The sequence below is a fragment of the Nelumbo lutea genome, chromosome 1, assembly GCF_056320005.1.
Source record: "Nelumbo lutea isolate HS-2025 chromosome 1, American lotus-T2T, whole genome shotgun sequence".
Classification (NCBI taxonomy): Eukaryota; Viridiplantae; Streptophyta; class Magnoliopsida; order Proteales; family Nelumbonaceae; genus Nelumbo; species Nelumbo lutea.
Window position 1 is genome coordinate 21,382,664 of NC_142684.1, and position 17,350 is coordinate 21,400,013.

Consider the following 17,350-nt stretch of genomic DNA (forward strand, 5'->3'; position numbering starts at 1 on the left):
TTGTGAGGGGGGGGGGACATGAATGGGGTCAGGAATGTGAAACTTACAGTACAACTACTTGAGCAAATGTCGAACCTGAAAATAAATTTTGATAAAAGTTGTGTTGTAGATGTGAATATGGGGGAGAGTGAGATCCTTGAGTGTGCAAGTATTTTGGGTTATGAAGTATTGAGTTGGCCTTTAATTTATCTTGGTCTTCCCCTAGGAGATAGTACTTAAAAAGGAACTTTCTAGATTCCAATTGTGGAGAGGTTTGAAAAGAGACTTGCTTCTTGGAAGAAAAACTACCTATCTCTTGGAGGAAGAATCACCTTAATTAGGTCTACTTTAGTTGATCTGCCCATTTATTACCTTTCGGTTTTTAAGGTGCCTGCAGGGGTGGCTAACAAGTTGGAAAAACTAATGAGGGACTTCCTGTGGGAGCCAGGGGAAGGAAAAAAAGGATCATAGGGTTAGATGGGAGATGGTGTGTAGGAGTAAGCAGGATGGAGGGCAAGGTATTGGGAATTTAAGGAAGAGGATTTTGGCTTTGCTAGGGAAATGGTTGTGGAGGTTTTCATTGGAGAGGGAGAAATTGTGGGCTAAGATAATTTGTAGAATTCACAGGCTTGTAGAGAACGGTAGGGACTTTGGGAATCTGGCCATGGCTACAAGAACATCACCTCGGAAATCCATCCAAGTTGTTTTGCCACTTTTCTCTCCCTGGATCAGGTATGACTTGCACTCGGGTAATCTAATAAAGTTTTGGGAACATGTTTGGGTTGGGGAGACCTCTTTGAAAGACCAATTTCCGGCCTTATTTGCAATCTCCACCTTAAAAAATGAACCAATTGCCACTTTCCTTGTTTCCTCAAATTCAAATTCTGGGTTTGGATGGAACTTGGGTTTGAGAAGAGCACCCAGGGACACAAAACTGGATAATATTTCAACTCTTTTGTCCATTCTTGATGGGATTTTTCTAGAGCCAACAAAGACAGATAGTAGGATTTGGACTTTGTCTCCCTCTGGATCCTTCACTTGTGCCTCCTTCTTTAAAGCCCTAATACAACCAGAAATTCCTATTGGTTTGTCATTCCTTGTCAAGGAAGTGTGGTGTAAACCTATACCTCCGAGGGTTGGGTGTTTTTGTTGGGAAACTTTCCTAGAAAGAATCAACACAGGTGATTTACTTCAAAGGAAAAGACCCAATAGCTGTTTATCTCCACACTGGTGTGTTTTATGCAAAGCTTCTGGTGAGTCCGGTTACCACTTACTAATATCTTGTGTTTTGGAAAAAAATATTTGGGATTGGTTTGCTTCATTGTTTGGGTACAGGTGGATATCCCCAACTAGTGTGCAAAGCTTGTTTTCCTCTTCCTCTATTGAATGCCCAACAAAAAGATCAAGAATTATGTGGAGATGCGTGAGAGCTGCTGTTTGTTGGACATTATCGGAAGAAAGAAATGCAAGGATCCTTTCGGAACAGGAGAGAGGTTTGGAAACAATGGTAGAACTGATTCATATATGGGTAATATATTGGCTGAAGACAATGAATGAGTTCACAGATTTTAACAAATGATATGTTAAGAAATTGGAAAGAAGTTGCTAGCTCAATCTCAAGAAAGAAGACTTCGAATCTCAATTTGAACCCTCCACCTCCTGGTTTTATCAAACTAAATTTTGATGGCAGTAGCATGGGAAATCCAGGGCCTTCGGGTATTGGGGGGGGTACTAAGAGATGAGAGAGGTCATCTAATAGCTTTGTTTTCTGGCCCAATTGGATTGGGAGACTCCTTGAGGGCTGAGGTGTTACCAAAGAAATTAATGCTAAGCAACTAATTATAGAGGGAGATTCTGCGATTGTTGTGGACTGGTTGAAAGAAGACAATTCTAAGATGTGGAGCTACAACAATGAGAAGAGGAAGCTTAAATGGCTGATCAAGGATATGGAAGTCCAATGTACTTGGGTAAAAAGAAATGCTAATTCCTTTGCTGATGGATTAGCTAGACAAGGGGTTAATAGCGATTTTGGGTTTTGGGTTCAATTGTAAGTTTTTTGTGTTTTTAAGTCAGTTGTATTCCCATACCTTGGGGAGCTAAGAATTTTTAGCTCCCATTCTTTGTAACTTTATTCCCTTATTAATGAAATCTGTGGTTATTGATAAAAAAGAATGGTGTGTGGGAGGTGACTTCAATGTTATCAGATTTTCGGGAGACACAAACAAGCCGAACCAAGGAATCACTACCAGCATGAGGAAGTTTAATAATTTGATCGATTCCCTTGAATTGAGTGAACGTCTGATGTTAAGGGTGGATTATACATGGTCAAATTTTCAATCCCCCCCAACCTGTTTCAAATTGGATAGATTTCTCATTACTCCCAACTGGGAAGAATTGTGGGGCTCAATAGTAGTAAAAGGGCTACCTAGGGTTACCTCAGATCATTGCCCCATCTCCATTGAGAAGGAAATTCCGGGGGGAGGCCCGACTCCATTCAGATTCGAAAACATGTGGTTTGAGGATCACTCATTTAAAACCAGGTTGAAGGATTGGTGGTAGGAACTCAGACCTTTGGGGAGTATGAAAATGTTAGGCTTTGCATGGAAATTAAAGAGGATAAAAAGGAAAATAAAAGAGTGGAACAAAGAGCATTTTGGGAGGGTAGAGGAAATAAATGATAATATAGTGAGGAAGATTGAGGAGCTAGACAAGAAAGAGACAATAAGAAGGTTATCAGAAGAAGAGAGAGAGGATCGATGGAAAATCAAGCAAGAATTGGAAGAGATTTTAAGGAAGGAGGAAATATGTTGGAGATAGAAGTCAAGATGTCAATGGATTGTTGAAAGAGATGGTAATACTAAGTTTTTCCATGCAAGTGCAAACGGAAGGAGAAAGAAAAATTTAATTTTTAGTGTGGAGGAGGGGGGGTCAAGAAGTTAGAGAGAGTTAGGAGATCACAAGAATCTTTGTCGACCATTTCAAGGAAATCTTCACAAGCTCAAGCGGGGTGACAACAGGGCTACCGGAAATGGAAGGGGATAGGCTCTCAGAAGAGCAGTCTCAGGTGTTGGAGAGGAACTTCACTTTGAAAGAAATTAAGAATGCAATTTCTCCATGGAAAGATCAAAAGCCCTCGGGCCGGATGGATTTTCAATGGCCTTTTTATCAAGAATGTTGTGACTGGTTGAAAACTGATATTCTAGAAGTGTTCAATGAATTCCTTCACAAAGGAGAGGTACCTCGAGGGGTGAATGCCACTTTTATCACTTAAATCCCAAAGAGGAGGGAGGCCAAAACCCCTAAAGATTATAGGCTAATTAGTCTTGTTGGGAGTGTATATAAAATTATTGCAAAGGTTCTTTTAGAAAGGATAAAAAAAGTACTACCATCGATTATTTCACCATTCCAAGGTGCTTTTGTGGAAGGTAGGCAGATTGTGGATCAAATTTTTGTAGCCAATGAGTGTGTTGCAGAAATAAGAAAGGGTAGAGGAAAAGGGTTGGTGTGTGAGGTGGACCTAGAGAAAGCATATGATATGGTTAATTGGGAAGTGCTACTTCAGATTTTAGAAAGGTTGGGTTTTGGAACCAAATGGAGATCTTGGATTAGAGGATGTTTAAGTTCGGTTCATTATTCAATTCTTATTGTTGGAGTAGCGAAGGATTTCTTCCTGGCTGAGAGAGGAATTAGGCAAGGAGACCCCTTATCCCCTTTTCTTTTCACTTTAGTGGCTGAGGTGTTAAGAAGAATGGTGGAAAAATCCGATTTCCAAGATTTGTTTAGAAGGTGGAGAATAGGAGTGGTTCACCTAAAGCTGCTATTGGAAAACTTTGTGGGGGTGGCAGGTTTAAGGATAAATTGGACCAAAACAGGCATTGTAGGGATCAATCTGGAGGAAGGGGAACTTAACAGATTTGTAGAGATTTTGGGGTGTGAGATTAGAAGTTGGCCAATTAGCTACTTGGGGTTACCTTTAGGTGGGAACCCTAGGTCAGAAGGTTTTTGGAAGCCAGTCATCGAAAGATTTGCTAGGAAGCTAGCTCTGTGGAGAAGGAATTATATCTCTTTAGGTGGAAGGATAACACAGATTAGAGCCACATTGACAAACCTCCCTATTTACTTCCTCTCAACCTTTAGAATACCCTGTAGAGTAGCAAGGAGGTTAGAAAAACACATGAGAGATTTCCTTTGGGACCCAGGGGAGGAGAGGAAGACTCACCTGATTAATTGGGATCAAGTTAGAAAGCCCAAGGATAAAGGGGGTTTGGGAATAGGAAATATTTCACTTAGGAATTCAGCTCTGTTAGGAAAATGGTTGTGGAGATTCCCGTTTGAGAGAGATAGGTTGTTGCACAAAGTCGTTGTGAGTATTCATGGTTTGTTTGGAAATGGTTGGGATGCAAAAGTTGCCTCTCATGTTTCCTCATCTTATCCTTGGAAAGCAATTTATGAAATTTACTCAACATCCTTAATTCCATTTGATTTGATGTGGGCCAGTGTAATAAAGTTCGTTTCTGGGAAGACCTTTGGGTGGGAGATAGTCCACTCAAAGATCTCTTCCCTGACCTATACACTCTGTCAAACTTCAAAGGGGAAACAATAAACATTTTGGGTGATCTTGGCCCAAATGGGGTCAATTGGAATCTGGGATTTAGAAGGGGCCTCAAGGAAAATGAATGTGCCTCTTTAGTTCAATTGCTGGACCTATTAGGACAAGTTCATTTGGACCCATCCTTGGAAGATTCCAGAATATGGAAAGGTTCCTCAGATGGTCTCTTCTCTTGTTCCTCCATTTTTAGTGTTCTTGCCACACCTAGAAACCCGGATGGGGACTTCCCTGTAAAAAAAAATTGGAGTAAGCCTATCCCCCCAAAAATTCAAGCCTTCTGTTGGGAAAATTTCCTTGGCAAGGTTAATACTTGTGATATGCTGCAGAAAAGAAGGCCTTTTGCTTGCCTTTCTCCTCACATGTGCTCCCTTTGTAAGGAAAGTGGTGAGACCTTGACACATCTATTATTATCTTGTTCCTTTGTGCATCACATTTGGGAATTCTTTTGCTTTCTCTTTGGCTGTAGGTGGGTTTCCCCACAAAATGTGGCGGGACTTTTCTACCGAAATTTTTTGAGGCAACCAAAGAAAAGAGGGAAGGTTATGCGGAAAGCTACAAAGGAAGCTATTTGTTGGGTGATTTCGGAAGAAAGGAATAACAGAATATTCCTGGACAAGAGTAGAACAACTGAGGAGGTAATCAACACAATTAAAGTTAAAGTAGCTCATTGGGTAAGATCTTTGCATATTTTTCAACAGTTCTCAGTCATGGACATTATAAGATCCTGGACAGAAGTAGCACAATCTTCAAGAGTGAAAGAGAGAGTAAGGATGGAATGGAAACCTCTAGATGGCAACAGAATCAAATTGAATTTTGATGGAAGCTCTTTTGGAAATCCGGGACTGTCAGGTATTGGGGGAGTGATCAGAAATTCTGATGGGAGAATATTAGCATTATTCTCTGGACCTATTGGCATGGGCAACTCTCTAAAAGCTGAGTTAATGGCAATGCTACAAGGACTGAAGATAGCTAAGCAACTAGGAATGAGTTATATTGAGGTTGAAGGGGACTCCAAGGTGATCATCTCTTGGGCTAAAAACAATAGAACTACTCCGTGGACTTTGAAACAAGTGATAAGGGAAGTGGAAAAAGTTGCAAGGGAGGTAGAGGGTGAATTTAAATGGGTCCGAAGGAGTGCAAATGGGCTAGCTGATTATCTTGCTAAACAAGGGGCTTTGAGGCAACAATTGTTTTGGGCTGCAATGTAAAGAGGGACAGAAAATATGTAATAGTGTGGGAGTTCGAATCCCATGCACAAAATTATAAAATTTTAAATCTAATATCAAATAAAATTCTTCTTTGCTGATAAAAAAAATGTCATATCTCTACTTAACCTCTTGAATCTTTTCATTGACTCCCTATATTTCCAAGTCATTGTTTCCAGTTGATAATCACCTTCAATTTGTAGTCTATCATAATTTAGATCTCTAGTAACTTGTAACCCTTGTAGAAAAGCTTGGAACTCAGCATACACCGAATCCCCTACACCAATAGGACCTGAAAAAACAGTAATAATGTGTCCAGTATTTTTTAACACTCCTCTTATACCATCCGGCCTTCAATTTCTAAGACTGCTTCCAGCAAAATCCAACATGGCAAAACCTTCTTCTTGGGGACTCCAATCTACAATCGGTTTCTCTAACAGCAGAACTTCTAGTTACTGCTTCCCAATTTCTCGATAAATCATCAAAGGAGAAGTCTGAGAATATATCTGAAGATTTAGCCCAATGTATAGCCCTATTAACTACAAATTCCAACATGGCCTCTTCACTTATTTGAAAATTCTGCTATTCCTTTCTTCCCACACCATCCAAATCATGCTGCCTGATCACATCTCCACATAACTTTACCTCTTCTCTTTGGTCAATTGAAGGTCGTAGGGTTAAAAGGCTACCTATCTATAGGGGCACACTACACCTGTTACCAAAAAAGCCAAGATCTTTTCCCATATACCTACAACAAATGGGTAGGAGATTAGAAGGTGGTAACAGCTTTCTCCATTTTCTTGCAGAGGGTACACCAGTGTGGGGAGATGCACAAATGAGGCCTTCTTTTTTGCAAGACATCCATAGTGTTAATTTTTCCCTGAAAGACTTCCCTACATAAAGCCCCAACCTTGGGAGGAATGGGTTTAGACGAAATTTCTATCATAGGACAAGGCTGAGGGGTAGGGGTGGGACACAAAAAGGAGAAGAATTAGGATGAGGAGTCCAAATACGACCATTTGGCTTAGAAAAATCCAAAAAGATTAAGAGCTCTTTGGACCTCATCAGACAATGATTATATCAAGCTAAATGTTGATGGGGGCAGTGCTCGTAACCCAGGCTCTTCTGGTGTTGGTGGTCTGTTTAGGAATAAGGATGGTGGGTTTATTGGGATATTCTCAAGTCCAATTGGCATCGGAGATTCATTAAGTGTTGAGGTTTTGGCTGTTATGGAAACTGTACAAAAGGCAAAAGATATGAATCTGAGCAAATTGATTATAGAAGGTGATTCCAAGCTAGTGGTGAATTGGCAAAATGGAAGGTAGTGGCTTCTGGTTATTCAATACTGAGAGAAAGAAATTCAAGTTGTTGACACAAGGTATGGGGGTGAAATTCAGTTGGGTTAAAAGATCTGCTAATGCTTTTGCTGATGAGGTGGGTAGAAATCAAATGTTTTGGGCACAATTGTAATCTGTAATGTATTTCTTATTTTTGGTGAGGAAAGGTAAGAAAGGTTACCTCTCCTCTTTTGTGTAAATTACTCTAAAATCAATGAAGTTCTGTTATTGATAAAAAAAAAAAAAATCAAGGATTTGTAGGAGTGAGGCTGACATAACAAACTCATGGTCTCAAAAATCTCTCCTTAGGCCCAAATTCCAACTGAACTCGGTCAATGAGGAAGACAAAAAATGGTGGATAGGTTCTTCTTTGAACAAAGAAAGAGAGTACAAGGAAGGATAAAGATCAAGGTTGAGTTACCAATCCAAAGGTCCTCCCAAAAGAGAACTTTATCTCCAAAACAAACATCATACCTGGTTAGGCTCAGTAATTAAGGAAGCACTCCACAAATGGCCTTCCAAGGATAAGCCATAGTCACTGTTGAGGATGCCCCAGCATCTCATCCATTGCCTGCACTTCCATGAATGTCGCCAACAACCTCTTGCCACAATCACCCCCTCTCCAACAGCCAATGCCACATCCATTTACCTAGCAAAGATAGGTTCTTCTTCCCTAAATTCTTTTCTTTGCTTTTACACACTAAATCCCATTTGATTGGATAGTCCTTCTTTCCTTCCTCAGGCTCCCATAAGAAATTTCTCATCAATTTTTATAATTTTTGCACTTCTCTTTGAGGCATCCTAAAGACTAACAAGTAGTAAATTGGCAGGTTTGCTAAAGTAGATTTTATCAAGATTATTCTACCCTCAAGAGAGATGTAATTTCTCTTCCACACTGTCAATCTCTTAGTATAAGTCTCTATTATTGGACCCCAGAACCTACTCTCCTTTGGATTATCTCCTAGAGTCATACCTAGATATCTCATTGGCTAGCTAATAATGGGACAGCCTAGGGACTCTGCTACCACAGTCAGCTCCTCTTGCTCAAGGTTTATTCCAGCCGCACAACTCTTCTCAAAGGTAACCTTCAGCATAGAAATATATTCGAACAGATCAATCACCCTCTTTAATTGCCAAGCTCTCCTGGGATCTTGCCTATATTAATTTGCATTTGGAATTTTCTTTTATCTTAAAACTATCCTTCTCCAGTTTGAAATAGCATTTTCTTCTATTTTTCATTTTAACCTGATTTTTTTTTCTAATTATAATTATAATTTGTTATTGATAAGATAATATCCATGTATTTAAGGTTCAAGGTGATGGAGTCATAATAGCCACACCTACAGGGAGTACAGCTTACTCTACAGCTGCAGGAGGATCAATGGTCAGTATACATTTTCAATTGCCTAAGTTTGAATTAGTTGTGAAACTTATGAAGTCGTTTTAAAGCTTGAGTGACCCATATTTTTATTTCAATTAGCAGGAACCTTTTTCTTTTGAGTTTTGTTTTTTGGTAGGTAAATAGGTAAAGAGAATTTTATTAAGAACTAAAGAGAAAGTATACATACAGGCATCCCAAAAGGAGGTGTGAGATGCAACCTCAGGTATAATCATCTTACAATTGAGCCCAAAACATAGAATCCTTAAAAATCCCTTTCTTAGCTAGAGTCTGCTAAGCCATTAGCCAACCTCCTTTGCCACTAAATTCTTACAATCATATTAATAGTCAACATTTTGAATTTCTTCACGGCTTCTCTGTAGGTCCAAATAACAGAGACTGTTATGGGCCCGGGAATAGGATCTCGTCACGGGTTGGTCCACGGGGGAAACCCTCTGTTTTCCCTTGTTCCTCCCTTTTCTTGATGAACCTATCTTGGTGCCCTAATGGTGATTTGTCCAAGAGATCACCTAACTCTCCTTTACTCTCTTTCTTGACTGAAATATTCGATATCCTCATTCAATAATGGTGTCTCCTTAAATAGAAGATTACAAGAGTCCTAATCTTAGGGAGTCTCTTTGCTGAATAGGGAGACTTCCAATTCTATCTTGCTAAAGATAAGATAAACTAATCCTGATCTGATAACAAGATAAACTAATCCTAATCTGATAACAAGATAAAATAATCCTAATCTGATAATAAGATAAACTAATCCTAATTTGATAACTTACTAACAAGATAAGATAAGAGCAATAGAATAAGATAAGAACAAGTAAGATGATCTAATCTAATCTGGCGGTGGGTCAGGTTCCTGTTGCTACCGGCGGCGATGGTACGTCTTTCCGAGGAATGCGTCCATAACATTACCCCCCTCTTGGACTACGAGCTTGTCCTCAAGCTCGAACTCCGGATATGTGGCTTGGAACTCTGTCAATGGGATCCATGTGGCTTCGGCCGATGGTAAGCTAAACCATTTCACCAAGACTTCAAGAACTCTTTGATTGAAATGAGAGCAGATGACAACTTTAGGTTGGGGAATCAGTTTGCCATCTTGCAGGGATGGCAGGGAGGGGACTTGGTCTGGAGGAACACCCGTAAATGGTTTCAGCAAGGCGATGTGGAAGACATCATGAATTCGGCTGGTCTCTGGCAGTTCCTGCTGGTAGGCCACACTGCCAATCCGTCGTAGAACCTTGAAGGGCCCATAGGACTTAGGGGCCAGTTTCGGGGCAACTATACTAGGACTAGTAATAGCTGCTCGGAGAAGCTGCTATTGCTGTTGTTGATCATGTTGTTGCTTCTGCTGCTGCAGTTGTTGCTGTTGTTGGTTGTCTGGCTGCTGTGGCTGAGGGTGTTGCTGCTGCTGTGGACCAAGAAGAGTCAGCTGCTGCTGCTGTTGTTCGCCGGACGGCTCCGTCAAGTCTTGTCGGAGGCTGTTTGTGGTTACAACCCCTTCTGGATTCCTCTCCCTGTTAGAGAAATACGATTCCAGCAAGCGTCACAGCTCCCGGACATCGTCTTTGACCTCACGAACCTCCCTGCTGGTTTCTACAAGCCTATGCTCCAGTTCGTGGACCTTGGATGATAGTTGCTGCAGATGTCCCATGACGACCTACTCTGATGCCAAGTTGTTATGGGCCCGCGAATAGGATCTCGTCACGGGTTGGTCCATGGGGGAAACCCTCTGTTTTCCCTTGTTCCTCCCTTTTCTTGATGAACCTATCTTGGTGCCCTAATGATGTTTTGTCCAAGAGATCACCTAACTCTCCTTTACTCTCTTTCTTGACTGAAATATTCGATATCCTCATTCAATAATGGTGTCTCCTTAAATAGGAGATTACAAGAGTCCTAATCTTAGGGAGTCTCTTTGCTGAATAGGGAGACTTAAATACAAAACTGTTAGACAGTTTTGTATGCCCTTAGCTTCAATCTGATTTGATGTACTTTTGCTATTTAGTGGAAATAAATAAAGTGCATGTTTGATTCATGTTGTTTGGTTTAATTCTGTGTAAAACCCTAAAACTGGACATTTATAGAGACTCATGTTAGTTTTAAATGTTCACAGCCGTTGGATAAGTCTGGGGAGATTTATCCTGCCAAGGCTGATACTGGTGTGCCACCAAGTGTTGGGATGGCATGTCTCAGCCATCAGGGTAAGACCCGAGGCACATGCAGTATGGGATTACTTGAATCCTTGAACCGGACCAGATTTCCAGTATTGCCCTGGAGCTTAGAGATAGATGGGCAAAACTGGAAAGTTACACCTAACCCCTAGACTCGATTATGACATTTCACTAGGTGTTGGATCAGGCTGCCTTTGATATGCCATTCAGTGAGATCCTTAGCGGGGATCAAAACCTGGGTATGTTGGGGCAGTTTGAGAATTCATCTGAGTGGGTGATCATAGTGACAGAATTAGTCACTTTGTTGGACAAAGGGTAATGATCGGGAATGCACTCTCTCTGATGGAAACCAAACTGCCGGCAGTTGATTTCAATCGTTGGAATTTTGTTTTGCAAAATTAATATATTTATATATATATGTACGATTTCGAATTGTTTGCAAATGGTTTTAATTCCCGGGATCCATGTGAGAGGAGAGTGCGGCACAGTTCCTTGCAGCCGAGGGAGAGGTCCTCTCTTGTCGGGCAGTGCTTGATCATTAAGGGCTGAGAGGTTAAGTGTAAGACCATTGAGGATAATACCTGATGGGCTAATCTTGCACCTGCCCACAGTCCCTGGGTTTTTATAAGATGGCTTGGCCCAGGGACCACTTAATGTAAGTGTTGGGCCCATAGGGTCCATATGATGGACTCAAGGGGTTCATTGAGTTTTTCAGTGAATTCGGCTGGGCCTTGTATTAAAGGCTGGGCCGAACCCATGTGGCTGGTGTGTAGATCAATGCTTGGGTCCCACGCCATACAAAGAAGCCCAACTGGGCAGCAGATTGGAAAGTAATTAGACACTGAACACTTAATGGGCCAAAAGCCCATTTCGAGGTGAGCTGATATGATCACCCATCCTTGGGGCGAATTTGAGATTAAAGTTAGTAAAAGGATTGGGCCTTTAGCCTTATCCACTCTTAGAGACCAAATTCAAATTAGATTTGAATCTGGTAACCTCCTGATAAGATCAGGAGTAAGCTAACTCTATCTGCAGAAAGGATTAAGATTATCCCCTATCCAAATACTGATTTGGATTGGGATAACTCCTAAAAAGGAGGTTTCTTAATCAAGAAGAAAGGAGGAGATTTCAAACCACCTTGAAGAGGTATAGGATATCTCCTGCGAATTCAGATCATATTTGATTCATACTCCCCAGAAAAACAGAAAAAGCAGTTCAGCCTTTTTCGATTTGGAGATCTCCTCCTGCCGCCGCCATCTGCCATTGCAAGATTAGATCTTTGCAGAAAAGAAAGTCAAGAAATCTGTTCTTGACATCAGTCTTGCAAGAAAGACTGAAAAGGATTCAGTGTTTAGTACTTCCAGAGGATTCTTGTGAAGGATCCAGTGTGTAGGACGCACCCTGCTGGTTCTGTTCCATTCACAGCTGTGTCATCTTCAGTAGGAACGGATCTTGGAGCATTCTTTGGGCGTGAACACCAACTTTGGGAGATACTGCTTCTCCGGATCAGGTATATTCCTCCCATTTATCTTTTGGTACAGATCTGGTTTGATTATGGTTCAAGTAGGATCCTTGAATATTGTATTCTAATTTTAGGGAATATGATTCCCAGTTGAGAGAAGGTAGGAAATTTTTGAAATTCACCCACCCATTCCGCAACCTTTATGGCGTCCATTAGATGGATCCTACCATTCTTTCAATATTCGATATCCTCATTCAATAATGGTGTATCCTTAAATAGGAGATTACAAGAGTCCTAATCTTAGGGAGTTTCTTTGCTGAATAGGGAGACTTCCAATTCTATCTTGCTAAAGATAAGATAAACTAATCCTAATCTGATAATAAGATAAACTAATCCTAATCTGATAACAAGATAAAATAATCATAATCTGATAACAAGATAAACTAATCCTAATCTGATAATAAGATAAACTAATCTTAATCTGATAACTTACTAACAAGATAAGATAAGAGCAATAGAATAAGATAAGAACAAGCAAGATGATCTAATCTAATCTGGCGGTGGGTCAGGTTCCTGTTGCTGCCGGCTGCGATGGTACGTCTTTCCGAGGAATGCGTCCATAACAGAGGCTGGATTTTGTAGGTCCAAATAACATGGATGTGTCCATGTTTATCTATTTTGCAAGCTGCACCCTCTGCAGGACTCCTTGGAACTCAGCAAAGATAGAGTCCCCTATACCAGCCAGGCCTGAAAAAATTGCAAATATTTTCCCTCCTTCATCCCTTATTACACCCCCTACACCTGAAGACCCCGGATTTCCAAGACTGCTGCCATCAAAGTTAAGCTTTAGAAACCCTTCTTCTGGTGGATCCCATTCTGGATTAGGCTTAACTTTAGTGTCTGAATAAAGTGCCACCTCTCCCCAATTCCACCAGATATCATCAAAGGAGAAAAGGGGAGAATAATTTCAAAGTTTTAACCCGATATATAGCCCTTGTTTTGATGTAGTCCCAAATAGCCTCTATAGTTCTTTCTTTGTCATTGTAAATAGTTTTTCCTAAAGACTTTTAATAACCGAGCAAGAAACAAACAAATGAAAGCAACCCTCTCCACTAGCATTACATAGGATACACCAGTTTGCAGACAAACAGAGATAAGGCCTTCTGATTTGCAGAGCATCCAAGGTATTTAGCTTTGCATGGTGGACATCCCAACAAAGCGCACTAACCTTTGGTGGGACAGATTTGACCCAGACTTCTTTGGAGGGGAAAGAGGGGGATGAAGAGTCTAAGCACAAGGAGGAGAAAAAAGAGGCAAAGTGAAAACACCTCTGGGGTGAGGGGTCCAAATTCTAGAATTCGATAAAGGGTCCAAAGTAAATGGCTCAAGAACTTTCAGAAGCAAAGCAACCTGTTCAAACTCATGATCTTAAAGGTCTTATGAAGCCCAACTTCCAAGTAATATCAGTGGAAAGGGAAAATGAAGCAAACCTTTGGATAGGTTCATTTTTAAAAAGTGTCAAGGAATACAAAGAGGGAAAGAGGTCCTTAAGTCTAGAATTACCAATCCAGAGATCTTCCCAAAATAAAACTGTCTCAAGTGCAAACATTATACCTAGTAAGGCTTAAAAATTGAGGAAGAATGCCATGAATGGCTTTCCAAGGTGACAACAATGTCGTTCTTTGAGATAGACCAACATCCCATCCGTTGCCTGCTTGCCCATGTATGCTTTCCACCACTTCATGCCATAGCCTAACCCTCTCTAATGGCCATCTCCACAATCACTTACCCAACAATGGCACATTCTTCTTCCCTATATTACCTAAACTAGACCTGGCAAAAAGTTGACCCAACCCGTGAACCCAACCCAACCCAACCCGAAAAAACAGGGTTAGGGTCTCATATTTAGCTACCCGAATGTGAAAATGAACCAACCAGGCCCAACCCGAAAAAACTGGGTTGGGTCATGGGTCAACCCGCTGACCCGATTGTCAAGTCTAATTGGGATTATTTATGCATTGTTAGAAGTTTCCACTCTTTAATTTTTTTCTATTTAGTCTTTACTTTTTATTGTTTACTCTTTAAATTGTTAAATGTTCAAGTTTTTTACTTTATATTGGGAATTTTAAGGTTAATTCTTTTAATTTTGGCATTTTTCATATAATTTTTCTTTATTTTTTAAATTTCAATTATTTTTTGGGATGACCTGAATTGACCCATGGGTCAACCCTAACCCGGACATTTAGGATTAGGGTCTAGCATTTGACAACCCAACCCGAAATCAACCCGAAATAACTTGACCCATCCTGAACCCGACCCCACCCAACCCAATTGCCAGGTCTAACCTAAACCCAAACCTCCTTTTTTTCTTTTGAGTTTATGTTAAATGAAACAATTCTGTAATTTTCTGCAGATTTCTTTCTTCTCTTTTTATATTGGTAAATAGATATAAACTTTAGGACATTTTGTAATTTCACCTTTCAAAAGTTACGTATAAATAGTTAATACCCAGAATTTATACCGAGAAAGTATTTGGGCACCTTGTTTGTCTCATTTTGAGTGCAGTACTTTTCTGCATTTGCAAAGTCCTTCCATGCTATTAGATCATCTAACTCCTACGTACTTTTGGAGAGTGAAGAAGAATACAGACTCCTTTCCCCTTGATGAAAATTGAAGAGCAGTAATCTCTTGATGAATGTGGTAAATATTGGCAACATTCTTCTGTTGATAATGCATCTTATGGCTCTTTCTCAAACTATAATAGTAGTATCAAGTAATGAAAAACGTTGACATATCTGAGATTACATAGAATAGGAAGGATATCATAATTTAATCCTCTGATTCCTATTATCATATCATTCATATGAAGGGTCTTTTTGATTTGGCACACTGGTTTTCCCTGTTAAATATCCCATTCTCCCATGACTATCAAGTACATCTTTGCAGTTCACAAATTAGGATTATTCAGGAAAATTGATTTCATCTAGTTTAGCAGTTGCCATCTGCAGATTTGGATTTTCTCATGGTAGGCCTAATTACAAGGTGTTGGTGCTCATATTCAAAATCTCCTTATTCCTTCTTAAAACCTCCAAGAGACATCTACAGCAAAGCTCCAGATTGGAAAGAGCACAACTATATTACTTTAAACACACCAATAAATACACAGCCACTACATTCACCTTTACTACAACATTCTCCAATGCAGTGAACAACAACTGGGGTTTGTCATAAAAACATCCTAAAATGGAGAAAAAAAAAGAGGAGATGACAGCAGTTATGGTGAAGGAAAAACTTCATTAAAACATCAATACTTGATGAAATTTTGCAAAATAGGATTTGCTAGGTCCAGAAAAAACAGATGGAGTAAACAATATATTCCCATTCACCAAAAATTTACTAATGGACCTCTTTGATCCAAGAAAAATGCATAATATATATTCTGGAGTTTCCGAGACAAGGTTCTGAAAAAAAAACTTTTGTTCAATTAGATTCCACAATACCTTAAACAACCATTCAGATCTTGCTTTATCAAAATCTAGGGTTTATATGTAAAGCCTGCTGACATCAACAGGATTCTAGAAGTGCTGAGGGAGCATCCCAGGTTCTTCTGTTCTTGCCATGATACCGATGAGGCTGGTTTAGAGGTGTTAGATTAGAAGAAGAGAGGAGATAGTGAAGAAAAAGGGGAGAAAACAAGAGATTGAGGGAATAAATGACTTCCTCTTTCCTACTCAGATGTGTTGATATATTTTAAGGATAGAGTTCCAGTTAGCACTATACTGTATAAATTTCATTTAGCATGCTTTGAAATCAGTTAGTTAGTTAGCCTCCTTTTTTAACTCTTGTTATTTTTCTGTTCTTTAGTGCCAAGGGCACTAGTCATAGCTTTGAACCCCATAATTCTCTTCGTCTCTCTTATCTTATTCTCTCCTTCTTTCTTCTCCCTTTCTGGTTCTGTTTCTCTGATATTTTTAACCCAGAAAACATGGTATCAGAGCAGGTTTTCTGGGGTTAGAAACAGTGCAGTAAAAGTCCTCTTAGTTTCTTCTTCCCAAGTCTCTCAGTTTCTCCTCTGCTGTGGATCGAATCTGATTAGGAAGTGGATCGGACTGATCTGAAGGGCTTTCTCCTAGGTTCTCTTCCCTTCTTTCTTGGTTGTGTGCCAAGAAATACCTAAAAGAAGGGAACTCTGATGCTGTGAAGGCAGGACTTCTCAATTGTGTGGATTATGTGATCCTTTCTTGTACCCAGGTAAGGGTTTTTTGGAGATCTGGATGACCTGCAACCACCGTGGTATTTTTATTTAGAACTGTGGATCAGGTGATCCTGTTTCATGTACCCAGACAATGAAAGAATGGTAGGATCCATCTAATGGACGCCATAAAGGTTGCGGAATGGGTGGGTGAATTTCAAAAATTTCCTACCTTCTTCCAACTGGGAATCATATTCCCTAAATTTAGAATACAATATTCAAGGATCCTACTTGAACCATAATCAAACCAGATCTGTACCAAAAGATAAATGGGAGGAATATACCTGATCCGGAGAAGCAGTATCTCCCAAAGTTGGTGTTCACGCCCAAAGAATGCTCCAAGATCCGTTCCTGCTGAAGATGACACAGCTGTGGATGGAACAAAACCAGCAGGGTGCGTCCTACACACTGGATCCTTCACAAGAATCCTCTGGAAGTACTAAACACTGAATCCTTTTTAGTCTTTCTTGCAAGACTGATGTCAAGAACAGATTTCTTGACTTTCTTTTCTGCAAAGATCTAATCTTGCAATGGCAGATGGCGGCGGCAGGAGGAGATCTCCAAATCGAAAAAGGCTGAACTGCTTTTTCTGTTTTTCTGGGGAGTATGAATCAGATATGATCTGAATTCGCAGGAGATATCCTATACCTCTTCAAGGTGGTTCGAAATCTCCTCCTTTCTTCTTGATTAAGAAACCTCCTTTTTAGGAGTTATCCCAATCCAAATCAGTATTTGGATAGGGGATAATCTTAATCCTTTTCTGCAGATAGAGTTAGCTTACTCCTGATCTTATCAGGAGGTTACCAGATTCAAATCTAATTTGAATTTGGTCTCTAAGAGTGGATAAGGCTAAAGGCCCAATCCTTTTACTAACTTTAATCTCAAATTCGCCCCATGGATGGGTGATCATATCAGCCCACCTCGAAATAGGCTTTTGGCCCATTA

General features: G+C 40.2%; 1 protein-coding gene across 3 annotated transcripts in view; it reads left to right on the forward strand.

Moving 5' to 3' along the window:
* The window catches only part of NADK2 (NAD kinase 2), a 61,229-nt gene that overhangs the window by 27,131 nt on the left and 16,748 nt on the right, over positions 1-17,350 (forward strand). For 2 of the 3 annotated variants that reach the window (XM_088977679.1, XM_088977701.1), the window contains exon 6: positions 8,440-8,514. The exons of the other annotated variant lie outside the window; for it this stretch is intronic. In XM_088977679.1, the coding sequence (XP_088833805.1) occupies positions 8,440-8,514 (75 nt within the window). The remainder of the gene's footprint in view (positions 1-8,439; positions 8,515-17,350) is intronic. 3 annotated transcript variants of the gene reach the window in all.